Raw genomic sequence first — 25,207 nt, 5'->3', positions numbered from 1 at the left:
GCAAAGCAGTGACAATGGCTCCAGCTTCCTTGGCAGGCGGTGAGGACAGACCGTCCGGCAGGGTGTTTGGCAGGGTTCGTACAGGCGGCTCCTGACACACTCCCCAGTGACCGCTGCCTCCTGCACAGCCGCTGCGTGACCCACCCCCCACCCCCCGGGACCGTGAACTGGCCCTGGCGATTCGCTTCTAACGAAAGGGACTCGGCCAAAAGGAGAGATGGCACTCTGGGGACAGGGTCACACAGAGGACTGTCATTCCAGTTTGTTCTCTCTCTCTCTCATTGGCTCGCTTGTGCACGCTCCCTCTCCCCCCCCACCTTCCTCACCTGCCTTCTCAGCCACCAGTAAACTGAGGCGACAGAGAGGCCCACGCAGCTGGGGACGGAGGGCAGCCTCCGGCACCCGCCAGTGGGGAACCGAGGCGCACCCCCGCCGACTGGGCCGGATGCGGTCCTGCCCCGGCTGAACCTCGAGACGAGAGCGGCCCCAGCCGACTCCCTGTGGGCAGCCTGTGCGGCAAGGGCCACCGAGCCACCTGGCGGGGCCGTACACACTCCCGACCCACAGGCGCTGCCAGGTGGGGAAGGCTGTCGTTTCACGTCACCACGTCTCGGGACCCGGGTTCAGCAGCGACAGACAACTGATGCAGGGAGACAGCTCAGCACAAAGTTTTCATGTTAAACATGATCTGAAAACCGCATCTGTTCGCCTTTCTACCCAAATACACGAGACCTGCCTGTGGTCCTCCCGGAACCCGCTCCCACCGCCCTGCGGGCTGACACCACCCTCCCTGCCCCAGGTCTCAGATGCTACCCCGTTCCCCGAACGTCCCAGACCAAGCTGTCCCCTCCTGCTTCTCCTCCTCTGGTCACAGCGCTGCCGCCGTGCTGCTTGGGTGCCTGGCTCCAAGCCCACTGTCCTGGGTATCCTCCTGCCCCACATGCCCTGACCCCACGAGGGCACACACGGGCCCCGAGGGTGGCATGTGGCCTCAGTCTTTGCCCTGACCTCCCTGTGCCTCGGTTTCCCTATCTATAAAATGGGTACTACACAGGTTCTTCCCTTCAAAGAATGTTCTGGAGATGAAACAACACCAGCTATGCCTGGATGTGGCCCACAGAGTGAGTTTTGTTTTTTGTTTTTTAAGTTTTTTTAATGTTTGCTTATTTTTGAGAGAAAGAGTGTGAGCAGGGGAAGGGCAGAGAGAGAGGGAGACACAGAACCCGAAGCAAAGCCAGGCTCTGAGCTGTCAGCACGGAGCCCTACGCGGGGCTCGAACTCACAGACCGCGAGATCATGACCTGAGCCGAAGTCGGACGCTTAACCGACTGAGCCACCCAGGTGCCCCTTTTTAAATTTTTTTAACGTTTATTCATTTTTGAGAGAGCATGAGTGGGGGGGAGGGGCAGAGAGAGAGGGAGACACAGAACCCGAAGCAGGCTCCAGGCTCCGAGCTGTCAGCACAAAGCCCGACGTGGGGCTCAAACCCACGAACCTCAAGATCATGACCTGAGCGGAAGCCAGGCACTTAACTGACTGAGCCACCCAGGCACCCCAAGTTTTTTAATATATGACTTAATTTCTAACTTTCCTAGGAGAAATGGCTGTTTCTAGGGCTGGGGCAGGGAAAATATAGTGCCTGGAGAATCTTCTAGTGCCAGAATGTAAGGGAGTATTTATTTATTTATTTAAACTTATTTTTATTAAGTAATCTCTATGCCCCGTGAGGGGCTCAAACTCACGACCCCAAGATCATGAGTTAGGTGCTCCTCTGACCAAGCCAGCCAGGCACCCCTGTAAGGGAGTGTTTAAGAAGATATAGGACAGGGGCGCCTGGGTGGCTCAGTCGGTTGAGCGGCCGACTTCAGCTCAGGTCATGATCTCACGGTTCACGAGGTCGAGCCCCGCCTCAGGCTCTGTGCTGTCAGCGAGGAGACTGCTTCTGGTCATCTGTCCTCCTCTCTCTCTGTCACTCCACCACATGCTTGCTCTCTCTCTCTCTCAAAAGTAGACATTAAAAAAAAAAAGATAAAGGATGGGGCATGTCAAAGGAACACAGGAGCCAACCTGAAAGAGACGAATGGTCAAATCCGGAACAATCTGGACAACAAAACACGTAATATGATATCGGACTATAACCCAAAGCACAAGATGGACACCACAAACGATGGGGAAGCAGAAATGGTGACATCAGCTAGGCGTGTGGGTGCCACGTGCCCCAGACACGACGTGATGAGAAGGCACCTCACCTGTGTGGATTCTCTCTAGAAACCCACAACCCCCGTCTCACCATAAGAAAAACACCGGACAAACCCAAATGGAGGGACCTTCTACAAAGTACCTGACCAGGGCTCCTCGAAACTGCCAATGTCGTGAAAAGCAAGGAAAGACCGAAACTGCCACAGAGGAGGCGACTAAGCAGACATGACGACTTAACGCGATGTGGGATCTCACGTGATCCTGGATCGCGTTCATCCTGGACGTTAACGGGAAACTGGCAAAATCAAAATCTAACGATGGAGAGTAGTGAATAGCAATGCGCCCGTGTTGGTTTCTTAGGTTTTTTGTTTGTTTTTTGGTTTTTTAATGTTTATGTATTTTTGAGGGGGGAGGGGGGAACCAGTGGGGGAGGGGCACAGAGGGAGACAGAGGATCTGAAGCGGCCTCTGTGCTGAGGGCAGAGAGCCTGATGCGGGGCTTGAACACAGGAACCACGAGATCATGACCTGAGCCGAAGTTGGACGCCTAACTGACAGAGCCACCCAGTCGCCCCTGGGTTTCTTAGTTTTGACAAAGGTCCTGTGGCTGACGCGAGATGTTAGCACAGGGGGGAGAAACTGGATGAGGGGCGTGTGGGCACTCTCCATACTATCTTCTCACTTTTCCTGTAAATCTAAAACGATTCCAAAATAAAACACGTAAATACGGCTTTAAAATATTCAAGTGATTAAGTGGGGATTTACAACACGTCTTGAAAGTCAGCCGCTTTGGCAACACTGGGCCTACATCCCCCAGGCACCGAAGGCCGGGCTGAGCCGTGGCTGCTGGCTCCGGGTGGGGCATGGGCTCTCTGGTGTCCTCAGTCACCACCCCTCCCTCATGCCTCGCCCCTGCCCCCTTCACTCCTGTCCAGATCCTGCCTGGCTCCCGCGGGCACATGCGTTTGTTACCCTTGATAGGAAAAAGCCCTCAACATCTTCCCTTGGGCTCCCCCAAGGCCAAACTTCTGGAGACATACCCATCCCTCCACAAGGCTGAACTCTCGAGAAATTGCTGTGATTCAGTAATGCAACAAAGAGCAGATAACTCCCGGCAAGGTCAGAACACAGTAGATCAAACGCAGATCTTTTCTTTCTGCTCATTTCTCAAGAAACGAATCGGGAGAGAACAAGGGCAGTCAGGAGGGCCTGGTCCCAGTGACCCACCCTGAGGGGGTGAGGGGAACACTGCAGAGGGGAGAGTGATGACGTGCGTCCCTGCCTCCCTCTAGCTTCGAAGGAACCCCAGGAAGAGGGGGTCTGTGGCTGGGCAGGCAGTCCCCTCTCCACTTGCTGAAACTGTGGATAATGGGGGGCTGTCTACCCCTGCCCGCATGGCGGTCTGTGCGTGCATGGGGGGAAAGTAGAGAGTAATCCTTGGGGTCCAAAAGGCCCCCAACGCTTCCTCTTGGTTCCCCCACGTGCTGGGAACTGTAAGGCGAAAATGAGGGCGAGGAGGGGCATGATGCCAGCACTCTGTAGGCTTTCGCCTGGTGCTGAGAACAGACCCTGTGAATCAGAAACGATTTTATCTTTAACCTTTCATGGGTGGTGATGCTGCACAAGACGGAAAAACAAAATGAGCCAGCCCAAGGTCGGAAGGCTACAAAGTGGGAGGTGGAAGGTTACCATCCAGGTTGGTCCGGGGTCACCTCTAATACCAGAGGTCTGCAGACGCGTTCTGCCGAGCCAGCCCACATCATGTCTAAAAAAAACCAAAGCCCACCCGAGCGAGATGCCAAGATCTGAAAACAAGGAGGTTTCCCTTAGAAGCCCAGATTTCTAGCTCCTTGTGAAAAATCGGAAGACCGGGCCACCCTGAGACCATGTCCTGTGTGGAGCTGTGACAGCTGTCCCCTCTGGTTAACTGTGATCTCTCACCACTCCCTAGAGTCCCTCGAGCAGGGCGTCTGTGGCCACGCTGTGCCCTTCTCTTCTTCCAGGGGAGTCCAAGGAAAGCAACACATTCTGCTTCTCACACCTACTTTGCATCATCATGGAATCTGAGATGGCACGTTTCGTTCGCGACCGAGAAGCACACAGAGAGGTCAGCGACGAATCGATCCTATCTGAGCCTCTGCCAGGACGAACCCCCAACCCGGCTGATTGGCCTGGCCGACCCTTCCCCAGCCCAGTCTGCCACCACCTCCCCAGAGCTGGCCTCCGGAGCCCAGAAGTCTGGGCAGCGGATGTGGGGGTTATCACCGAGCAAAGACGGCTGTCCAGGATGATTCAGGGCCCCCAGGAAGGAGAGCCAAATGCACTTGACCCAAGAACACACACCAATGCCAAATGCAAGTGCTGGCCCAGGGCCAACAGGGAATTTTCTCCATCTATGTGAGCGAAGAAAGAGTCCGCTCCCTGCCAGGGGTGGGGGTTCCCAGGGCCCGGATGAGCCACCTGAATTCCAGAGGGCACAGGGCTGAAGGCCTTACAAATCCTCATCACTGTCACCACCTCCCGGTGCTTCCGTAATGACGATGTTGACCCCAGGAGCCACCATTTACGCAGAGCGGCATACAGAGCCGGCACCCTGCTAAGCAATTATTTTTAACTATTTTTAATCGAATGGCAACGACATACAGCAAAGTGCTGGGGCCTTCAGTGGGCAGTTGGACGTATTTTGTGAGCACGTTTCCATCTGGGTAAACACCACCCAGGCCACCGTGTGGAACATCCCATCACCCCGGAAGGCTCCCTCCTGCCTCTTTCCAGTTGTGACCACGCCCCCAAAGCCAACCACTGCCTGACTTCCCATCACCACAGACTCGTTCTGCATATTTTTGAACTTCGGATCATGGAAGCCACCACAGCTCGCATTCTGTGCCCGACTCCTTTCCCCGGGCCTCACGCTCGGGAGAGACCTCACTGATGTCGTGTGCAGTTTGTTCCTTCGCGTTGCCGTGAGGGCCAGGGTGTGAAGAAACAACAGCTGATTGCCTCGTTTCTACTGCCGATGGACGCCGAGGTTCTTTCTGGTCTGGGAGCGTCGCGAATAAAGCTGCTGCGAACATTGGGGTGCGAGGCTTTGCAGTCTCTGCTTTCCACTTCTCTGGGGTAATTATCTCGGATGACAGTCGCCAGGATGCAGGGTCAGTGCATGTTTGACTTTCTGAAAATCTGCCGAACGGTTTCCAAAGTGGCTGTGCCTTCTTGCATCTCTGCCAGCAAGGCGACGAGCATTCCTGTTGCCCCACATCCTCGCCCACACTTGCACTGCGGTCACCGCAGGGGAGGGGCAGCGCGTATCCCCACCTCATCCGGTCCGCACGGTAACTCTTGGGAGACAGATACCATTTGCGTAGATTGAAGAGGGCCACAAGTCCTTTGCATTCCTTCTGTGAGCACGCGGGGTCTGTGTCCTCTCCCCTTGGATCTGGGTGCCCTGTGGGACTGGTCTGACCGGTAAAATAGGACAGAAGTGACGCTGGCACACCCAAGCGTCCAGACACCCGGAGGCTCCCACTTCCCATCTGTCAGAATGCCTGCCCTGGGAGGCCTGACGCCATGCCAAGGGAGCCCGAACTAGCCCCGAGGACAGGCTGCATGGGGAGAGGGGACACCAGCCGGTCCCCGGCCATCGGCACTCGCAGCCCAGACGTCAGACAAGCGGGAGAAAGGGCCACGGCGGACATCCCCGCCCCAGCAGGAACCACATCCCCTCTGTGCCCTGCCCTGGCCCACGTAATTAACGGGTGGTCGTTTTACCCCACTGCCTGATGCGGCAACAGACAGAACCACGACCTCCATTTACAGGAGAGAAGAGAAAGGGAGGGAGAGGGCACGTGCTGTGCCCGAGAACCCGCAGCAGCAGGATTCGGAGCTTGAAGTGGCAGCAGCGAGCCTCACGTCTAAGGTCTAAACAGGTGGCAGGCACAGGCTGGTGAATTCCAGTCACACAGGGTGATCAAGGGCAAGGGCAGGCTGGCAATGCACTTAATGCATCAGACAGGAAGCCGGACTCTCGTTCCTAAGTGCCTGATTTTCCCGGAAAAGGCGCGGCTTCTCTCTGGACTATGCACCAGGGAGCCTGGCCACTCTCAGGCCTCTAACTCGACCACTGTTGCCAAAGGCCAAAGCAGGGAGCTGGGGACAACGTCCATGGGGTGACATCACCTGCCCCCCAGAGGTCCCCACTCATCCCTAGCTTGCACCAAAAGAGAAAAGGAGGCCCCGAGCTGGACACCTCTCTCTGCCACGCGTGCAGGCGCACCAGGGAAACTAAGCATCAAGTGTCGGGGCCAAGAGGGTCTCCGTAACTCCGCGCACTGTTGCAGGGGCCACAAAAGCATCGTACCAGGCACATTCTCTTAACGCAGGCACGCTCGTTTGCGTATGAACACAAGAAATGGTCTTCACTCCGGTGGGAGACGCACTCTCTTCCCTTTCTTGAAACACAGGACCCTCTTGGTCTGGTGTCATTTGCCCTTTTTCAGTAGGACGCCAAATACAGAGAAACATACTCTCGGCCCACAAAACATTTGCGCATGGGATAGACGTACCTGGCAGGCGGCCACGGAGTCAGGGGGCCCCACAGGAGCAGTGGCCAGTGACAGGCTGAGAGCTCACACGCTGTCCAGGGTGGGGCGGCCACTACACAACTCCGGCCGATGCTGGCCAGGTGGGACCAAGCACCCAAGGGAGCCAGAACTTTGCTCTTCCAAAAGAAGCCAGAAACCCTGATTTTTTTTTTTTTTTTTTTTTTTTTTTGCATGACATTCTATAAATGTCAGCAGTGAATTCCTTTTTCTTTTCCTTCCAGAAACAGTCAACATATCTGCAGGCGGGACCGGGTCCATGGGTCATGTGTGTGATCTCGGTATTAAAACCTTTGCATAAATGCATCTCCAGGCTTCCAGTTAGAGGAGGGGCTTGTCAGCACACTGCCTGACGCCTTGGCCTCTAGGCGACACACACAGGCTCCCCCACCACAGGAAGCCTTGATGGTTTCAAAGGCAAGGTGGCCCGACCCCTCTCCCGATCCAGGCTGACTCTGGCCCCAAGATCGCCCCTTAGGCAGATCGTGGGTCTCCTTTCAAGGAGGAGGGTGGCTGAGACTTGAGAACAAAACGTCCCTGAGTCACCAGTCCACCCATCTTCCAAATCTACCCCTTTGGCTTTGGGCCCCCCAGGTCCACACTGTGCCCAGCACACCATACCCACGGGCCGGTGCCTCTGCCTGGACACTCACCCTCCCCAGCGGCGGAATTCTTTCTGTTCCTCCTTCAAAGCCCCAAATTAATCACCACCTGCTCTGCAAAGCCTTCCCAATTTCCCAGGCAGAATCTAACGCCTCTGCTTTTCTTTCTTTTTCTTTCTTTTTTTTTTTAAACAAATCAAGTCTTAGGATCATGTGCCCAGTTCCTTCTAGACTCTCCCTCTTCAAAACCTTTGCAGTCTCCTTTTGCACCTTGAACACACCTTCAGGCGAGGGCTGCCACACTGGATGACAGCGCTGGTCACACACAGTGGGCTCCTCTCACAGAGGGAAGGGAGACACGGTCCACTTTCTTCTCATCCTCGGGCTCACCCCGGCACCCAGTCAGGGGCAGGTGTCCAACGGCCGGTGATGAAGAAAGGGCTGTCCGGGCTGTTCAAAGTCTGCCTCATTACCCAGCTCCCACCCGGACCCTCACCCAAACTAGAAAATTGGTTCTCAAGAGCGAAACACACACAGGTCCTCTTGGGAACACTTCTGTCTTGTTCACTGTTGTGTCCCCAAGGGTGGCGCAAGGGAGGCCTATTGAATGAATGGGGATGACGGGGTGCCTGTCACGTTGGCCTGCTTCAAGGAGAAATGGGCTGATACGGGAAATGCACTTTGCACTGTGCCTGGCACCAAGTAGGTGTTCAATAAACGTAGAGGGCTGCCGTGACCGTTCCTCCCCTGGGCTCTCAGAAACACTTCTCCGGACACGTGCTTCACAGGCGCACAAATCTACCCCACTGGGTCCAGCCGAGACACAATATGGAGCTCTACGCTTTGGGCCTTCAGGCCTTAAACCGAGGGTGCTGGGAGCTTCCAGAAAGTTCTATCACTGCTCCTCAGGGGCCCACACCTGGCTGGCAACAATGCTGGGGACACAAGGATCTGGAGGAGATTTTTGCAAAATTTGTAGTGGAGACCTTGTCTTCTGGGCCTAAGGCACCATCTCCCCCACCCAGCCAAGAGGATTTGATCCAACAAAACAGAGTAAGAGGCAACAGCAGAGACGGCAAAAGGATCTGAGAAGGAACCCGATGCCCAACCCTGCCTCGGGCTACAGCCTGGGCAAGAGGCTCCTCCCAGGCCTTGCAGGCCTGAAGCCATTTCCTGGCTGTCTCCATGTTTGCCTGGCGGACCGCGCAGAGCCGAGGAAAGTTAAATATAGTCTTAGCATCCCCGCTGAACGGCTCCCCGCATCGGTGCCCGAGAGTGCCACCTGGTGGCCCACTCCTGGCTCCTCTGTGGAATAAGAGCCATCTGGAGGGGGATGGGCACGATCAAGATGGCCGCCTCAGGAAGCCTTGGTGTTGAGAGACCGTGGGAGAGAGTGCGCGCGCCTGGTCCTGCTCTCACCGTCGGCTGCTGCCCCCATTCCTTCTGGTTGCCAAATCGCCACCAAAATGGCTTCCCCAGAAAACTCCAGGAAGGACCTGGAGTCTGGCCTGGGCCTAAATCCACTCCTCCCGGGCAGACACTCACCATGTCGGTCAGGCTGCAAAACTCTTCCAGCCTGAGGAGCATCCCCTCGATGGTCTCCTCCACCTCCTTCGCCTGAAAAGAGACAATATCCTGGAGATTAGCAAGTGGTTTCCAGGGAGAAAAACGCCCTTCACTTTTTTTTTTTAAATTTTTTTTTTAAGCAAACTAAGGATTATCTGCCCAGTTCCCTTCAGACCTCCTTTCCCTTTGCAAAACGTCTCATAGCCTCATTTAAAGTAGTGGTGATCAGGCAGCAATCGTGACACCTGTGGACAGAGGCCTGGCGAAAAGCCACCACAGCCCATCCACTCCAGGCAGCGTTCAAAGGAGAGGAGATAAATAAATATGAGCAGGACTAGAACAAACCTAGCATTACCATCCCGCTGTTCAGATAAGGAAACTGAGGCTCAGAGAGGACAGGTAACCCTGCTTGAGGGCACACAGCTAGCAAGGGGTGGGGCCAGGATTCCCCGGTAGGTTTGAGTTCACAGCCCCAAAGCGTGCTCTTGACAAACTCTGAGAAATGCCTCCTGGGAAACACGATGGACGGTTCACACAAGATGTAGAAGACGTAGAACGTAAACCTATTCTTGTGATGACACGCAAACAACGTACATGGCTTGACAGAAAGGCCTGGAATGATACAGACCGAAGTGCCCAGAGTCAGGGGATGTACTTACACTAAATGATGATTCAATCTGAAATTCAAATTTAACTGGGTGCCCTGGACTTCACCTGGCAACACTATTAACAGGGTTTACTTAGCCCTGGGGAGCACAAATGGGGAATGGGGTCTGACAAGGGAGACTTGAAGGGTCCCCAACTCGAGGTACTAGGGCTGGGCAGTAACTTAACGAGTGACGTAAGGCAGCCCGCTGGGGCTTGTGGCAATCTGAGGAGCATTTGCCCAAGTCTAGAACAGCCAGCTGCCAGCGGCCATCAGTAGACACGCTCAGCACTCCCAGAGCCTTCCATTTTGCAAGAGAAGCCAGAAATTGTAACTTTAGGGAAAATGTCCCGATTTTTAAATGGTAGCTCAAATTAAAAAAAAAAAAAAATTTAACACTCCACAGGCCCAGCCAAACATGACCGTGAAAGGATCTGCCAACTTACAAGCCCATTTAAATCCCTCGTGTAAAAATTAGTTTGAACCCTTTTTCCCCTCAAGTATTTACTATTTTCATGACTTAAAAATAGCTGGGGTTTTATTTATTTATTTATTTATTTATTTATTTATTTATTTATTTTTAAAGCTTATTCATTTTTGAGAGACAGAGCGTGAGTGGGGGAGGGGCAGAGAGAGAAGGGGACACAGAATCTGAAGCAGGCTCCAGGCTCCGAGCTGTCCGCACAGAGCCCGATGCAGGGCTCGAACTCGCAAGCTGTGAGATCGCGACCTGAGCCGAAGTCGGACGCTTAACCACCTGAGCCACCTGGGCATTCCAATTGGTATGTATGTATGTATTTATTTATTATTTTAATGTTTATTCACTTTTGAGAGAGCATGAGTGGGAGTGGGACAAAGAGAGAGGGGACACGGAATCCGAAGCAGGCTCCAGGCTCCGAGCTGCCAGCACAGAGCCCGATGCCGGGTTTAAACCCATGAACCGTGAGATCATGACCTAAGCCGAAGTCAGACACTTAACCAAATGAGTCACCCAAGTGCCCCTGTTGTATGTGTTTTTAATTACCAGGCATCTAGGAATAAAGTTCATCTAGAACATGGCTTACCAGGCCAGATCATTCTGTGCCAGGGAAGTGACCCCAGACATTTCTGGGCAGGCCTGGTACCTGCCCCCCCACCCCCGACCTGAAGGCTCCCCTTATCACCCACTCGTCCCCCGAGAGATGTTTATACAGTGCCACAGCCTGCTGCCTGCGGCGGGAGCCGTCGCTACCACAACAGCATAAACGAATGTGCAGAAAAACATCTTTCCGGCTGGAGTAAAAATAGTACCAAGTTGCAATTTTAAACTCTGGAACCTTCATCTCACAGCTGGGACTATTTCTGGGCCTGAACGGGGGAGGCTTGTCAGAGAAGGGGACCACAGCAGAGAGAGGACTAAGAGACTCACAGGACGTTCTCTCTGCCCCCCAAAAGGAAGATCGCGGTAAAAAATTGCCCTTAATGCACTAAGAGGGGAAGAAGGAGCCAAGAGAGGCCACAGGGACAGGAGAGAGGCAGGCTGGTCGCTTTCCTTCTGCTGCAGAGGCGAGGGAGAGGGGCACAGAAGGGGGCAGAGGCTCCCTCCAGAGTGCAGGTGTACAAACCCCAGACGCCAGGCCGAATCAAAACCTGCAGAGGGACATGAGAGCCCAGGGCCCGGCTGGATGGGCCGCCTCCTTCTCCAGAGGGGCCCGAAGAGAGGAAGTACATCTCAGCCTATGGCCGAGTGTTCAGGAGGGAGGCCAGTCAGCCCTGGGTTCAGATCCCACCTTCTCGTTTGCCAACCACGTGACCTTAATTGAAGGGCTTACCTTCTGCATTTCGGTTGGCCCACCTGTAAGCCACACCACTCGGCAGGGTTGTTAAGAGGTTAACCTCACGTAATAAAGGTGGTTCAATCGTTTGACAGAGTGCTGACATACAGTAGGTGCATAATAAGTGGCTGCTTTATGTGTCTCTCTCCCTAGATAACAAACGCGGTGGCCAATCGCCATATATGGCTTATTTCATTGGAGGCTCACAAGAACTTTATACAGTAGGTGCTGTCGCTTGCCCCTCTTTCATGGACAGAGAAACAGAGGACCAGAGAGCTCACATCACTTGCTCAAGGTCACATAGCTAATACGTACTGAAGCCAGATCTGACCCTGAGCACTCTCAGTCCAGAGCTGAAGTCTGTAAGTTCCAAGAGGCTCTTTGGAGAGGGGGCAGCGTGTCCCCTTTACGGCCGTCTGTCAGCTGTGGTCTCGACCCCCTCTCCCCCACCTCCCGGTACCAAGGGCAAGCGCCCCAACGCAGGAGAGGGTAGAGAAAGCATTTGGCGACTGGCCAGCTAAGGAGGAACGAGCCCCGAGACGTTCCCAACCAACAGGAAGGAGCTCAGGCTAAGCCAACCCACCACGCCCGCAAATCATTCACGGGACAATTTTCTCTCAAGATAATCCCCTAAGTGGCCTCAGAAGCGAGAGTCCTGCGGGCTGCAGCCCACACGCCTTTTTAACCAGCCCATCAGCAAAATGAATGCCCTCGTCATGCTGTGCAACTCCCTGGGCATAAATCGTCCCCCTCCCAGGGGAAGAAGGGCAAATGGCTCACTCAGAGTGACATTCAGGGCACCGCCGGTGGGGACAGCAGGTGGGCATTGATAACACGCGGGAATCATGGCCTCTGCTTCTTCCTTACGTAAGTCTCCCAAGATGCCAATCGGAGCCTCCCAGCGGGGCAAGGCCCCAAACCCAAAGTGGGGCTGGCTTCCCGCCCGTGAGTGACGGGCGCAAAACCCCACAAACAGACCCCCCGCCGTGGTCTTCTCCAACTCGGCGGAGGCGCCACTGGCCCGTTGCTCAGGCCGAACACCTGAGAGCATCCTCGAGGTCGTCCTTTCTCGGCCCACCCCGTCCACTGTGTGTGCAAATCCTCTCTGCTCCGCCTCCGGAATGTGGCCCAAATCCGACCGCTTCTGTCCACCCCTCGCGCCACCGCCCTGGCACAGGGCGCTGTCCTCTCCCACCGGTCCCTGCTTCCTCTCTGGCCCCCCTTCGGTCTCCTCCCCCGAAAGACCCCGTCAGAACCCGAGCCCTCCCCCGCCGCCGGTGGGGATGGGACACGGGGCAGCGGCTCCGGAAACCAGTCCGGCGCTCTTTCAAAACGTTACACGCAGAGTTGCCCTACGACCCCGCAAGAAAGCCAAGAGAACGGAAATCATGGTGTTCTTACAAAAACTTGGGAGGTATTCACGACAGCCAAAAGGTGGAAATGACTCAAGGCCCATCAAGTGATGAATGGACAGTCAAGACGGGCCATAGCCACGCTACGGAATATTACGCGGTACTGAAAAGGAATGCCAGCCCGACACCTGCTACAACACGGACGGTCCTCGAAAACATTGAAAGAGGCTACACACAAAGGCCAGGTACTACGTGATTCCTTTTCTGGGCAGTGTTTGCAAGAAGCAAACGCACAGAGACCGAAAGGAGATCACGGGCTGGGGTGGGGGGTAGGGAGGGAGAAGGAGAGTGCTAATGGTCATGGGGTTTCTTGGCGGGGGCAGGGGGGACTGCTGTGGAATGAGGTCACGGCGATGTTTGCACAACACAGTGAGCTTATGAAGAACCACTGAACGTACGCTTCAAAACGGTAATTTTTTTACATTACGTGAATTACAGCTTAATTAAAAAGCAGGACTCCTCTCCTGCCCCCCACCTCCCTCAGCAAACACCTAATGGAGGCCTCGTTAGCCCTACGCCACCTGGACCCTCCATCTGTTCTCCGACCTCGCCGCCTACAGCCCGCTCCCCACCAGCCACACCAACCGCGTCGTCACTCCGGGGCCTTCGCGCCCGCTGCTCCCATCACGGACAAAGCTCACCGTGCACCTCCTCCCAGCCTCGGCTCAAACGTCTCTCCTCATCGAGGCCTTCCCTGGCCCTGCAGCCTCCCCCGCTCCCTGTCCCGCACCAACTTCTTTCTGGCTTCAGCCTCCATCCCTGTCTAACATCTTACATGTTTCACCTGTCCTGTCCTCTTCTGCCACCAGAATGAAAGCTCCAGGGGTCTTAGTGCCTCTCACTCACCGCCGCATCCCCAGGGCCCAGGGCGATGCCTGGCACATAGCAGGTGCTTACGCTTCTGAAGATGCCCCCCTCATTCCCTCCCATCTGCATACCTTTGGGCAATCGGACTCCGCCCCCAAATCTGGCCTGGCCCTGTGACTTGCCTTGGCCAACAGAATGGGTGGAAACCGCTCTTTGTGACATCCGGCTCTAGCCTCAAGAGACCCGGCGGCATCTGAGTCACCCTCTTGGAGGACAACAGCCGTGTGAAGAAATCCAGGCAACGCGGCTGGAGAGGCTGTAGGACATGAAGGGCCAAGTGGAGGAGAACCGAGACGCCCCAGGCAGCACCAACCGCCCGACGTGAGCGAGGCCACGTTGCAGCGCAGCAAACCCTCCAGCCGAACGCAGCCCCGTGACTCGGCCCGGCCGGTGCCGTGGGAGCAGACCCGCAAAACCACGCATCCCGCACCATCGTACGGTAGTTGTTTTCAGCCACTAAGATTTGGGGTAGTTTGTTACCTGGCACTTGGTGACCAATACGGTGCCCAGGGCGTATTTGTTGCAGGAAAGGAAAGGGGGAGGGAGGGAGGGAAAATGAGCAAGGGAAGGAGGAAGAAATATGCCCTCCTGGAGAAGCTGTAGCCTGAGAAGAGCAGCCTAGACCACTCTTCGGTCCCACCCTGGCATGTCATGCTGTGTGGTCTTAACTACACTCTGACCATCTCTGTGCCCCGGTTTCCCATTTGAAAATCGGGAGAAAACGAGCCTCAGACTCTGTCTCAAGATGGAAGCAGAGGAGAGTCCGCTAAGTAATTTCCCTGGGTTACTCTCGGTGAGGGGCCAGACCCATACAAAGGACAGTTGTAGCTGGGACCCAACCAGGGTCTCCACACTCAAATGGAATGGACACAAGTGAGGCAGGAAACGAACACACCACACGGGAACATGTTTTCTGCACGCTGTTGACTTTCCGTTTCTCACTTTTCCAAGAGACCTTCTACTTTTCTCTAAGAACCACAGCGGCACAAGCAAGATAACGAATGGAAGTTAATACTCAGCTTCCCGCCAGAGAGACAACAGGGAGAGGTGGGGACTGTGGCCAACAGGAGGCCCCTTCTCCATCGGACGAGGGCGGCTGCTACTTGACCCCAGCAGAGTGAGCCAGGTGGAAACGTGCCAACCCGGTTTTGTTCAAGACAGACAGTGCTCCAGGAGTTGGCGCAAACCAGTTTGAAAATTCAAAACTAACGCCCCAAATTAAAACACACTACAATGGCCAAACAAACCTGTCTGCAGGCTGAATGTGACCTTCACACCTCTGGCCTATTTGTATCTTTAAAACAAGCACATATGGGGGCACCTGGGCGGCTCGGTCAGTCGAGTGTCCAACTTCGGCTCGGGTCATGATCTCGTGGTTCGTGGGTTCGAGCCCCGCGTCGGGCTCTGTGCTGACAGCTCGGAGCCTGGAGCCTGCTTGGGAGTCTGTGTCTCCCTCTCTCCATGCTCCTCCCCCACTCACAGTCTGTCTCTCCCTCTCTAATAAATAAACATTGAAAAAAATGTTAAGCCATTAAATTGTACACTTTAATTGTATGACTTGTATATGGCATATGAATTCTATCACAATAATGCTGTTTACACACACACACACACACACACACACACACACACACGGAAATCCTAGGAACCACAAGGTCCACTCAGCCAGGCCACGGACAGGGCCACTGAAGACCTATACCTTCTGCAGCAACACTTTTAGAGAAGCCAGACATTGGGTTTTTTATGAGAAGACTCCCACTTTTTAGAACGTGGCGACTACCTGCCGTCCAGAGGACACCCACGGGCAGCCCCGCCGAGTTCCAGGTGGGTTTTTCGCCTTTTGCCGACACCAAGAGCCGCTGCCTGCCCCCGCCCCCCCGGCTTCCTCCGAGGTCCCCGAGTACACGGTGGGGGTGAACATGAAGAGGCCCGAGGACTGTGGGGCCTGCCTTCACCCTGGGCACGCAAGTAGGAATGTCACCTCTTCTCCAGAAGCGGTCACGGGGGCCCCTTCAGATGACAGCGGAGTAAAGGTCTTTCCAAGGTGGCTGTCCGCCCCTCCACCAGCCTGACCGGAGGCAGAAAGAGCAGCCTCAACCCTGTGCACAGAATGGGCGGGCGAGGGGGAAGGGAGTGGGGGCCTGCTGCGGGGGGGTGGGGGGGAAGCCCAGGGAGGAGCAGACGAAGGGGTTCTCCAGGCGGCGCTGGTGGGACCTGCAAACCAGGAAGGACCCCCCCAGGTATTTATCCTACAGACATGTTGGCACAAATGCAAAAGGAGTACAGAGATTCCTCCTGCAACAGACTTTGTGAGAATAAAAGGATGCACGTAACCCAAATGCCCATCTATAGAAGAATGGCTGCCTGAATTGTAATCCAGACTGCGATTCTGTTTAGCAGCTAAAAATAATCGGGCAGCTCTCTACGTACTCATACGGAAAGATCTCCAAGACATATTGAGTGAAAAAAGCAGGACGCACAAATGGGAGGTAACAGGTGGGGATGGGAAAGGACCCGTCATGCTGGAAGGGGACAGAGACAGGAACAGAGGTGGGTAGGACGGGGTTCTGTGCCACTCCACGGCCACTGGGACCTGTGGATTTTGTAACATGTTCATATACTTTTATTAATTTTTTTATAGTTTATTTTTGAGAGAGAGAGACAGAGCGTAAGCAGCGGAGGGGCAGAGAGAGAGAGAGAGGGAGACAGAATCCGAAGCAGGCTCCAGGCTCTGAGCTGTCAGCACAGAGCCCGACGTGGGGCTCGAACCCATGAACCATGAGATCCCGACCTGAGCCGAGACCAAGAGTTGGATGCTTAACTGACTGAGCCATCCACGCGCCCCACAAAACTTATTTTAAAAGCAAAACTGGGCACATTTCGCTAACAGTGCAGAGCCTGCTTGGGATACTCTCTCTCTCAAAAGAAATAAACTTACAAAAAAAAAAAAGAAAAAGAAAAACCAACTCCAATTCATTTTTTTTATTTTTTTATTTTTTGTTAAATGTTTATTTATTTTTGACACAGAGAGAGAGAGACAGAGCATGATGGGGGAGGGACGGAGAGAGAGGGAGACACAGAATCCGAAGCAGGCTCCAGGCTCCGAGCTGTCAGCACAGAACCCGACGCAGGGCTTGAACTCACAGACCGCGAGATCATGACCTGAGCCGAAGTCAGACGCTTAACCGACTGAGCCACCCAGGCGCCCCTCCAATTCATTTTAAAAGACCCCACAGGCCAAATTTCCACCACACCTGCACCAAGGGATAATTTCAGAACGCAAAACAGCGTAAGGGGGACCGGTGGTTCCTTTGGACCCCGGGCTCAGCAACTGTGTTTTGCAAAGCAAAAAGTACCATCGAGGGCTGGCCTCACGTACGCAGGTCAGGAAGTTAACCCCGGATTTCTCGGCCTACAGGAGGCCGCGCTGGGGAGTGAGAACTTGTGACCTTCGGCACAAGTGGAGGCGAAAGGCTGAAATCCCCACAGCCGGACACTGTAGAGAAGTGAGTGTGCGACCCGCTCTGTCCCCACGGACAGAAGTGTCCCCCGCGTATTCTCCCTCCCAGCGCCTGGCACGACGTCTGCCCCCAGTACCTGCTCCATAAACATCTGCAGAATGAGGAAGTGAGCAATCGTAGCTGACGTTCCCAGCCTGCTAACTACGGGCCAGACCCCGCACCAAGCGTTTCCTGCAGCTCACCTCATCCGACCGTCCAGCACCGCGGGAGATGAGCAGACAAGGCAGGAAGGGGCCCCGAGCACAGGGTCGAGATCCGACCCCACACCTCGTGGCTTCAGGGCCCAGTTCCCCCCCCACCCCCAACCTGAGCAGGAGGACAAGGGGAGTCCGCACCTCTATAAAGGATGTTTCTTTAACTGATACGTACGAAGTCACTCAGTGCCTCTGGACAAAGGAGCAGGCAGGACAGACAGGGTCCCTCAGGGGGCTGCGGCTGGACACAGGGCATTCATTCACAAAAGAGAGGAGCTGTGTGGGCCCTACCGGGTTGGCCACCGGAATCACCAGGGGAGTGTTGACCAGGCCAGGCCCCCAGGCCCGGGCCTTGCTCGCAGGTGCCCCTACAATCAGCAACCACAGTGATTTTCCAACACACCAATCCATCCAGGTCACTCCGGGCTTAAAACTCTGCTGGAGAGCTTTTCGAATCCCCGTGGGCAGGTGGCACCCACACCAGTGACATTAGAATACTTGGGTGGGCGGGCAGGGGTGGCAGAGGCCGCAGGCATCAGAATCTTTTCTGGAAGATCCCCCGATGACCCCAACCTGTGGCAAAGTCTGGGGACCCCGCGCTCCAACAGAGCTCTCAGCCTTCGCTGCGCCCCACCCAACCCCTGGTGGCCGCTCCAACTTCATTTACAGAGGCTCCAACGCCTATTTAGAGAGGTGTGAAATACGTGTCTTCGCCTTTTAAGCTGTTACACGCACACGCACACCTCCGTGCACCTGGCCTCACTCCCGCGTGAGTCTCCCGTGCAGAGCTGACTCGCTCCGCAGCCAGGACCTGTCCACTGGGCACAAGCATCGCCGTCCACCAGCCTGTGCGACAGCACTGAGGTCATTCCCAATCTTTGGGAACCTCTCTGTCTTCAAGCTTCTCGGCTGGTGCAGGGGAACCTTTAGCCAAGGCTCTGGGCTGACCCAGGGATGGCTCCTTCCACCGCTGGGCAGCTCCGCGGGGAGAAAGGCAGGAACTTCTTTCCGAGAAACACGCTCCCGCTGTGGCCTGGGCTCCTCACACCCCGGAAGGTTCTGATTCAGGGAATGTGGCCAGCTCAGTCCACGTCCACTTGGACAGCCACGTCTGTGGTCTCCCTGCGGCCCTTCCAGCACCTTCCAGCCCTGCAGCCGTGAGTGTGAAAATCGGATCATGTCTTTCCTCTGCTCATGGCCAACTCACCCCCGCTCGTGGCCAGGACCCCGGAATCAAATCCAGAGTCCTCCCCGTGGCCCTAGGTCCCGGTCTACTCCTGCCCACTCCTGCCCTTGGCCGCTGAGGTCCACCCACGTGAGCACCTCTCTGTTTCTCATGTTTCCCCCTCGGGCCATGCCCCTGCCGCTGGAACTTGGCCTGGCTGTTCCTTCCACCCCCCCTCCCCCGCCCCACGCTGTCTCCTTCACGGCACTGATCACCATGTAGTTGTTCCGCTTGGTGGTTACTGGTCTGCTCATCTCCCTGACCGCACCCCCAGTCCTTGAGGGCAGGCACCCCCTGTGCCCCACAGGCCTCTCCGCGGGACCCAACACAGTGCCTGGCACACAGCAGCTTCGCCATAAGGATCCGAGGAGTAAACGAATACAGAACTACATCTGGAGACAGGGCATCTGAACATCCCAAACCTGAAAGCCGAGAGCAAGCCAGCAGCTCACGAGGACGGGACACGCGGTGCATGCAGGCTGGACATAACGAGTATCCTCTGCTCTCGCAACGAGGCAGCCTCTTGTACGTTTTTCAAGAAACTCAAGGCATCTTTGGCTAGTTTATGTTTTTCTTTAGTCGAAACACATGGCTGGGAGAAGCTCTTCCGTTTCCTCCCCATACGACGACAGCAAAATCAAAAGTCCAAGCACAAGGGTAAATGGTAACGGATGCTGGCTTCAGTACAGGAATTACAGGGAGGAGTTGGGGGCGGGGGGGACGCCCGGGTGGCTCAGTCAGTTGAATGTCCGACTCTTGATTTCAGCTCAGCTCATGATCCCAAGACTGTGGGGTCGAGCCCAAGGTCACAGGATTGAGCCCTGCATCGGGCTCTGTGCTAACAGCACAGAACCTGCTTGGTATTCTCCCCCCACTCTCAAAATACATAAATCATCATTTACAAAAATTTTGTTTTAAATAGGGAGGAGTGGAGACTATGACAAGGGGGGCCCAAACTCAGAAACATAGACCTAGATTTACCAGATCAGCTAATATTTTTTTTTATTTTTAAATGTTTATTTTTGAGAGAGAGAGAGAACGCGTGCAAGTGGGGGAGGGGCAGAGAGAGAGGGAGACACAGAACCGGAAGCAGGCTCCAGGCTCTGAGCTGTCAGCACAGAGCCCTACACAGAGCTTGAACTCATGAGCTGTGAGATCATGACCTAAGCTGAAGTCAGATACTTAACCAACTGGGCCCCTTATTTTATTTTTTAAAGTAAGCTCTATGCCCAATGTGGGGCTTGAACTCATGACCCCAAGGTCAAGAGTCACATGCTCTATCGACTAAGGGGTGCCTGACTGGCTCAGTCGGTAGAACATATGATTCTTGATCTTGCGGTCGTGAGTTCAAGCCCCATGTTGGGTGTAGAGCTTACTTTAAAAAAAAAGAACAGGGGCGCCTGGGTGGCTCAGTCGGTTGAGCGTCCGACTTCAGCTCAGGTCACGATCTCGCGGTCCGTGAGTTCGAGCCCCACATCGGGCTCTGGGCTGATCGCTCAGAGCCTGGAGCCTGCTTCCCATTCTGTGTCTCCCTCTCTCTCTGCCCCGCTCCCGCTCATGCTCTGTCTCTCTCTGTCTCAAAAATAAATAAAAAAACGTTAAAAAAAAAAAAAAAAAGAACAGATTGATGTTTTAAATAAACAAGAAACTCAGAATTTTTCATGAAAATTCTCTATTTAAACAACCCCCTGTGGACTGATCCAATCACATCAGTGTTGGATTCGACCCCTGGGCCTCGAGTTTGCAAACCCTGATCTAATCCACCTGTGGTTAAAAGACCCAAATGTTTTGTCCCCTGTCATCCTCTGCTCACTCAAGCAAAGCCCCTGGGCATGAGAAAGTGCTGGCTTGACTTCCTTCCATCTAGGCCATGAACCTCATCTGTGGGCCAAGCCCATCCTATGTCCCAGCACAGGTACCAAACAGGATTCTGAAAGAGCCTGGCCAGGAAGTCATCCGTGGGTGGCTATCGGCACCCAGCCTTTCGAGAGGGCCCTGAGCTCCCTCCCCCCATAAGCCAGAGGGCACCCAAGAGGCAAACACCTCTCCCTGCCATCGTGGAGCAGCTTCTGGAGGCCACCCTGACACCTCCCCCGAAGAGGAAGTTCAAACCAGAAAAAGAAAGTAAGACACAAAAAACCGGGCTGAACAGAATACCCCAAAGGCGCCGGAAACAGTAAAACACTCACCTGCCAACCAGCGTCAACACGCCTCCGCCCTGTAGCAGCTCCTTGATCCCGGCAGACAGAGCACGGTGCCGGGCTCGGCTTCCGCCCTCCTCGCCGGCTGCACCTCCCTCTGCTCCCCCTCCACCTGCTCTTCTGTCCGAGTTGCACCCTGCTTCGTTCCACCCCAGGGCATTTGCAAGTTTTGTTCCCTCTGCCTGGGACGCTTTTCTCCGCTTTGCCTGGCCAACTCCTATTCACACTTCAGGGCTCAGCCTAAAATGTCGCTGCCTCAAGGAAGCCCTCCCTGACTGCACCCCCAACAGAGTCAGGTCCCTGTGCTTCCTCTTCCCTGCACATTCACAGGTCCCAGCTTCCTCAGAGAGACCTTCCCCACCCCTCGTCTCCCCGACTCACGCAGATACCCTCTACCTCACCACCCCATCTAGAGGGGTTGTGTGTTATGTGTCTGTTGTCTGCCAGTGTCCTGAAGGCAGGGCCCCTGCGTGTTTCACTGCTCTCCCCCGCTCCTGGGCCCCGCCGTCCAGTCCTGTTCCCAAACCGGACCTCCCTTTTCCAGATTGCTCACTGGCCCATCTGCAAACAGCCTCAGCGCGGGGAGCTGCCAGTGGGTTGAGCCTTAACCAGAGGCTGCAAGTGACTGTGCTCTGGCAGTTTCTGCTGCTTCTGGTAAATAAAGTTCAGCAAGCACTCTAAGTGGGTTTATTGCCGCTGGAGCTGCAGGGAGTTGGGCTGTTCATTACATCCCTTACAAATGAGCGTGAGCCAGCCCGTGTCTGAGTTAAAGAGAGCCCTGAGTGAGAAAATGAAGTTAACGCATGCAGTTTCTCTCGAAGGCTGTCCCTAATAGAGACAAAATGAAGCTGAGGTCTAGCCGCTGGGCACGACATCTCTCTGCTGAGAGCAAGGGAGAGAAGGAACGAGGACGACGCTCAGGCTTCTTACACCAGTGAAAACCCGGAGACAACCCAAATGCCCATTCCTGGGGGCACGGTTCATAAGTTACGGTACCTCCACGGGACGTCACTTATTCCGTGTGGGCCTCAGTTTTCCCAGCTATGAAATCAACCAAACAAGGGGCGCCTGGGTGGCTCCAACGGTTGAGCGTCCGACTTCGGCTCAGGCCGTGACCTCACAGCTCGGGAGTTCGAGCCCCGCGTCGGGCTCTGTGCTGACAGCCTGGAGCCTGGAGCCGGCTTCACATTCTGTGTCTCCCTCTCTCTCTGCCCCTCTGCCACTTGTGCTTTGTCTCTCTCTCTCTCTCTCTCTCTCAAAAATAAACATTAAAACAAATTTTTTTTTTTAATTAACCAAACAACCTCCTAGCCCTGGGTCACTGCCAGGAGCAACGACACAGTCTGTGAACAGGGTCCGGCACGCTGCTAGCACATGGCATGGGCCCAGGAAATAGGAGTAATTATCATTTAGTTGTGGGGTACGGGGAAGCCAAAGAACGATGGAGCATAGTCTCCAACATGGAGGCCGCCGGCCTCACATGACTATTGAACACTCACAACGTGGCCGGTCCCAACTGAGATATGTTGTAAGTTCAATATAAAAGCCTGATTTTGAAAACCTAGCACCAAAAAAAAAAAAAAAAAAAAGAACGTAAAAATCTCAGTAAGATTTTTACATGGTCATTGTTTACATGTTGGAGTGATTGATATTTTGGAGGAACTGTTACTTTAAATATATTGAGACTACTTTCACCTGTTTCTTTTTCTTTTTTTTTTTTTTTTTTTTTTTTTTTTTTTTTTTTTTGTGGCTCCCAGAATATTTAAAATTACAGGAGTGGCTCATATTTGTGGCTCAGATTATATTTCTATTGGACAGCTCTTACGGATACATTCAGACATGAAAATATGTCCATGCGATTTTGTAAAATTGAGATGTAAGTCACATACCATAAAAGTCACCCTCTACGAGCACACAGGTCTGTGGTTTTCAGTATATTCACAAAGTTGGGCAGCCACCACCACTAATTCCAGAACATTTTCGTCACCCCAAAAAGCCCTGTACTTTATCACCAGCAGTCACTCCCCACTTGTCCATGCTATTTTGAGTGGGGGGAAAAAAAGCCACTTGGAGAACGGTATTACTAGGTCAAGCAGAGTTTTATAAAAACGAATACCTAGTATTATTGATACATGCACACCCGCACTGGCAAATGCATTTTCTAAGCGTTTGGTTGGGGTGAGGTACAACACCACACGGCTAGTGATGGTTATCTCGGGGACCCGGAGTCGGGGCGCAGAGAGCAGGAAGAGGGGTGCTCCCTCTGTATCTGATGTATTTCTGTCCTGCTTCTGAGATTTAAAAAGAGAATGAGTTGAATTGAACCCTTAAATAACTCCTGGTGCACTTGGGTAAATAACTTTCACGGCACTGTTAACAGACTGGCTTCGGCTGGAAGATGAAGGGCCTAGTTTCAGATCTACTTTTTATTCTGTGCTTTTAAAATAGAAAGTACAGATAGAGACGAGGTATTTTCCCTCTTAGCAACAGCAGGACCGAGGAGGCCTGGTACTTCCCCGCACAGACGCAGGCTGCCCGCCTCCTCCCGGGCCACTGGCACCCGGCTCTGAGCGCAGCGGGCCGAGCGCTCGGCCGGGGGCAGGACCGGGGGCGGGGGGCGGCCTCCCCAGAGCCCGGCCGATGCTGGGGGCCCGGGTCCGGATGCGAGGCGACTCTGGGCCCCCGGGGGGCCTTGTGGCCGAAAGAGGGAGAGGCCAGACCTGCCGCGCATCTCTGGGTGGCGCCAGGCAGTCATCTCTCCGCAAGGCGGGGATCCTCGGGCCCTTGGCGCTGGGCGCGCGAGGATGCTGCGGGGACGCCGAGGGTTCGGGTTCGGGTCCCCGCGCGCCGGAGGCCGCACCCACCCTCTCCTCCCCCGGGGTGCCAGGGCGTAGACCGCCGCCCCTCCCCCGACCCACCTCCCCTACCTCCAGCCCCCGCTCCCTACCTCGGCCGCGGGCTCGGGGGTCAGGAAGAGCGCGAGCTCGCGCGCCCCGCTGCGCACGGGCTCCGGCCGGTCGGCGTCCAGGAGCAGCATCAGGAGAGCGGCGGGGTCCAGCTGGCGGAGGCTGCCCGAGAGCCGGTGGCCTGGTCCCGGCCTCGGAGCCCCGCCCCCGACCGGCTGCATGCCCCGCGGCCCGCCTGGAGGAGGCGGGGCAGGTGCGCACCCGGACGCGGCCCGCGCCTCCCCGAGCACCGGACCGAGGGGGGCAGCGCCACCCAGTGGCGCGCGGCGCTCACTGCGCCCGGCCCTCGCACCACCTGGTAAAGCCGAGCTTCTCAACCTCGCTTGCATATTGTCATCACCTGGGACTCTTCAAACTTCCAAAGTCCGGCCCAGCACGCGGTCCCTGAGGTTGGGACCTGAGCACCAGCATTTTTTGAAGTTCGCCTGGGGATTCCTACAGACGGCGGAGTTTGAGAACCGCCAGTATAGACCACCCCTTTTCATTGGAATCCGGGCGGAGCCGTGTCTCCCAGCCCCCACGGCACTTTAGAATGCCCTGGGGAGCTTTCAAAAGCCCGGAAGCCAGGCCTCACCCCGGCGGATTCAGCCGGAATCCCTGGGGGTGGGGCTTGGGCATCAGTAGTTTTTTAAAGCTCCCGGGGTGTTTCCAGCATCCAGGATAGAGAACGGGGTCCTTTCCTTTAAAGACCAAAGTCCCCGCCCCCAGGGCCGTCCTAATTCCAGCATCTTGTTTGCGCCCGGCGGAGAGATCTGGAAATTAGAGAAGCCGGTTGTAGCGGTCCTTTTCCTCGCTGGGGCAGCTTGTAGAATAAACTCCCCAGGGAATCCTTAAGCTCACTGTTTGCCCGCCCCCCCCCCCCCAATACACACACCCCTGGGAGGCTTGTCGAGACCCTCTAGAGGCCGAAGAGGGCGGGGTGCATCCGCCCAAAGCAATGCTAATAAGGAAAATCCTAAAAATGGGGAAGAGGTCCAGGGAAGTCTAGAAATACAATTTTTCCTATGACGTCTTTTTTTTCTTTTAATGTCACATTCGTTTAACAAAATCAAGCTGGGCTTAGGGGTGTAAATAAATGTATGCAACGTCCCTCGTCCCTCGCCCCCCTCCCGGCCCCGTGGAATCTATAGTTTACGTGACCACCTGGGTAGGGGGCATAACATGTCCTCCATCTGTCTTTGGGGAATTCCGTCACTTCCACACCTGCCCTCCGCTCATTGCTCCACACCCCTGCCCAAACATTCAGACCTGCAGGTCAGAGTCGCATTCTGGAAAAATCTTGGCAAAGATTCGGGCCACAGGTGGTTAGTTACGGGATTGGATAGGAACCCACAGAACCTGAACTTGGCTATTCATTACTGTCCTGATTTCCCCGACGCTCAGAGCCCTTCAGTTCA

At 55.0% G+C, this 25,207-nt stretch overlaps 1 protein-coding gene across 3 annotated transcripts in view; it reads right to left on the bottom strand.

Moving 5' to 3' along the window:
- BCAS4 (breast carcinoma amplified sequence 4) overlaps positions 1-24,113 on the bottom strand; it is a 60,864-nt gene extending 36,751 nt beyond the window's left edge. For 2 of the 3 annotated variants that reach the window (XM_060620229.3, XM_060620238.3), the window contains exons 1-2: positions 23,792-24,113; positions 8,944-9,015 (exon numbers count right to left, since the gene is read on the bottom strand). In XM_060620229.3, the coding sequence (XP_060476212.1) occupies positions 8,944-9,015; positions 23,792-23,971 (252 nt within the window). In that variant the 5' untranslated portion in view covers positions 23,972-24,113. The remainder of the gene's footprint in view (positions 1-8,943; positions 9,016-23,791) is intronic. The other variant, XM_060620219.3, reaches the window with a different exon arrangement.
- Between the last annotated feature and the right edge of the window lie 1,094 nt (positions 24,114-25,207).

This window comes from Panthera onca, chromosome A3, assembly GCF_046562875.1.
Source record: "Panthera onca isolate mPanOnc1 chromosome A3, mPanOnc1 haplotype 2, whole genome shotgun sequence".
NCBI classification, from domain to species: Eukaryota; Metazoa; Chordata; class Mammalia; order Carnivora; family Felidae; genus Panthera; species Panthera onca.
Note: the sequence above shows the minus strand (reverse complement) of the source record. Positions and strands in the feature narration are given on the sequence as shown.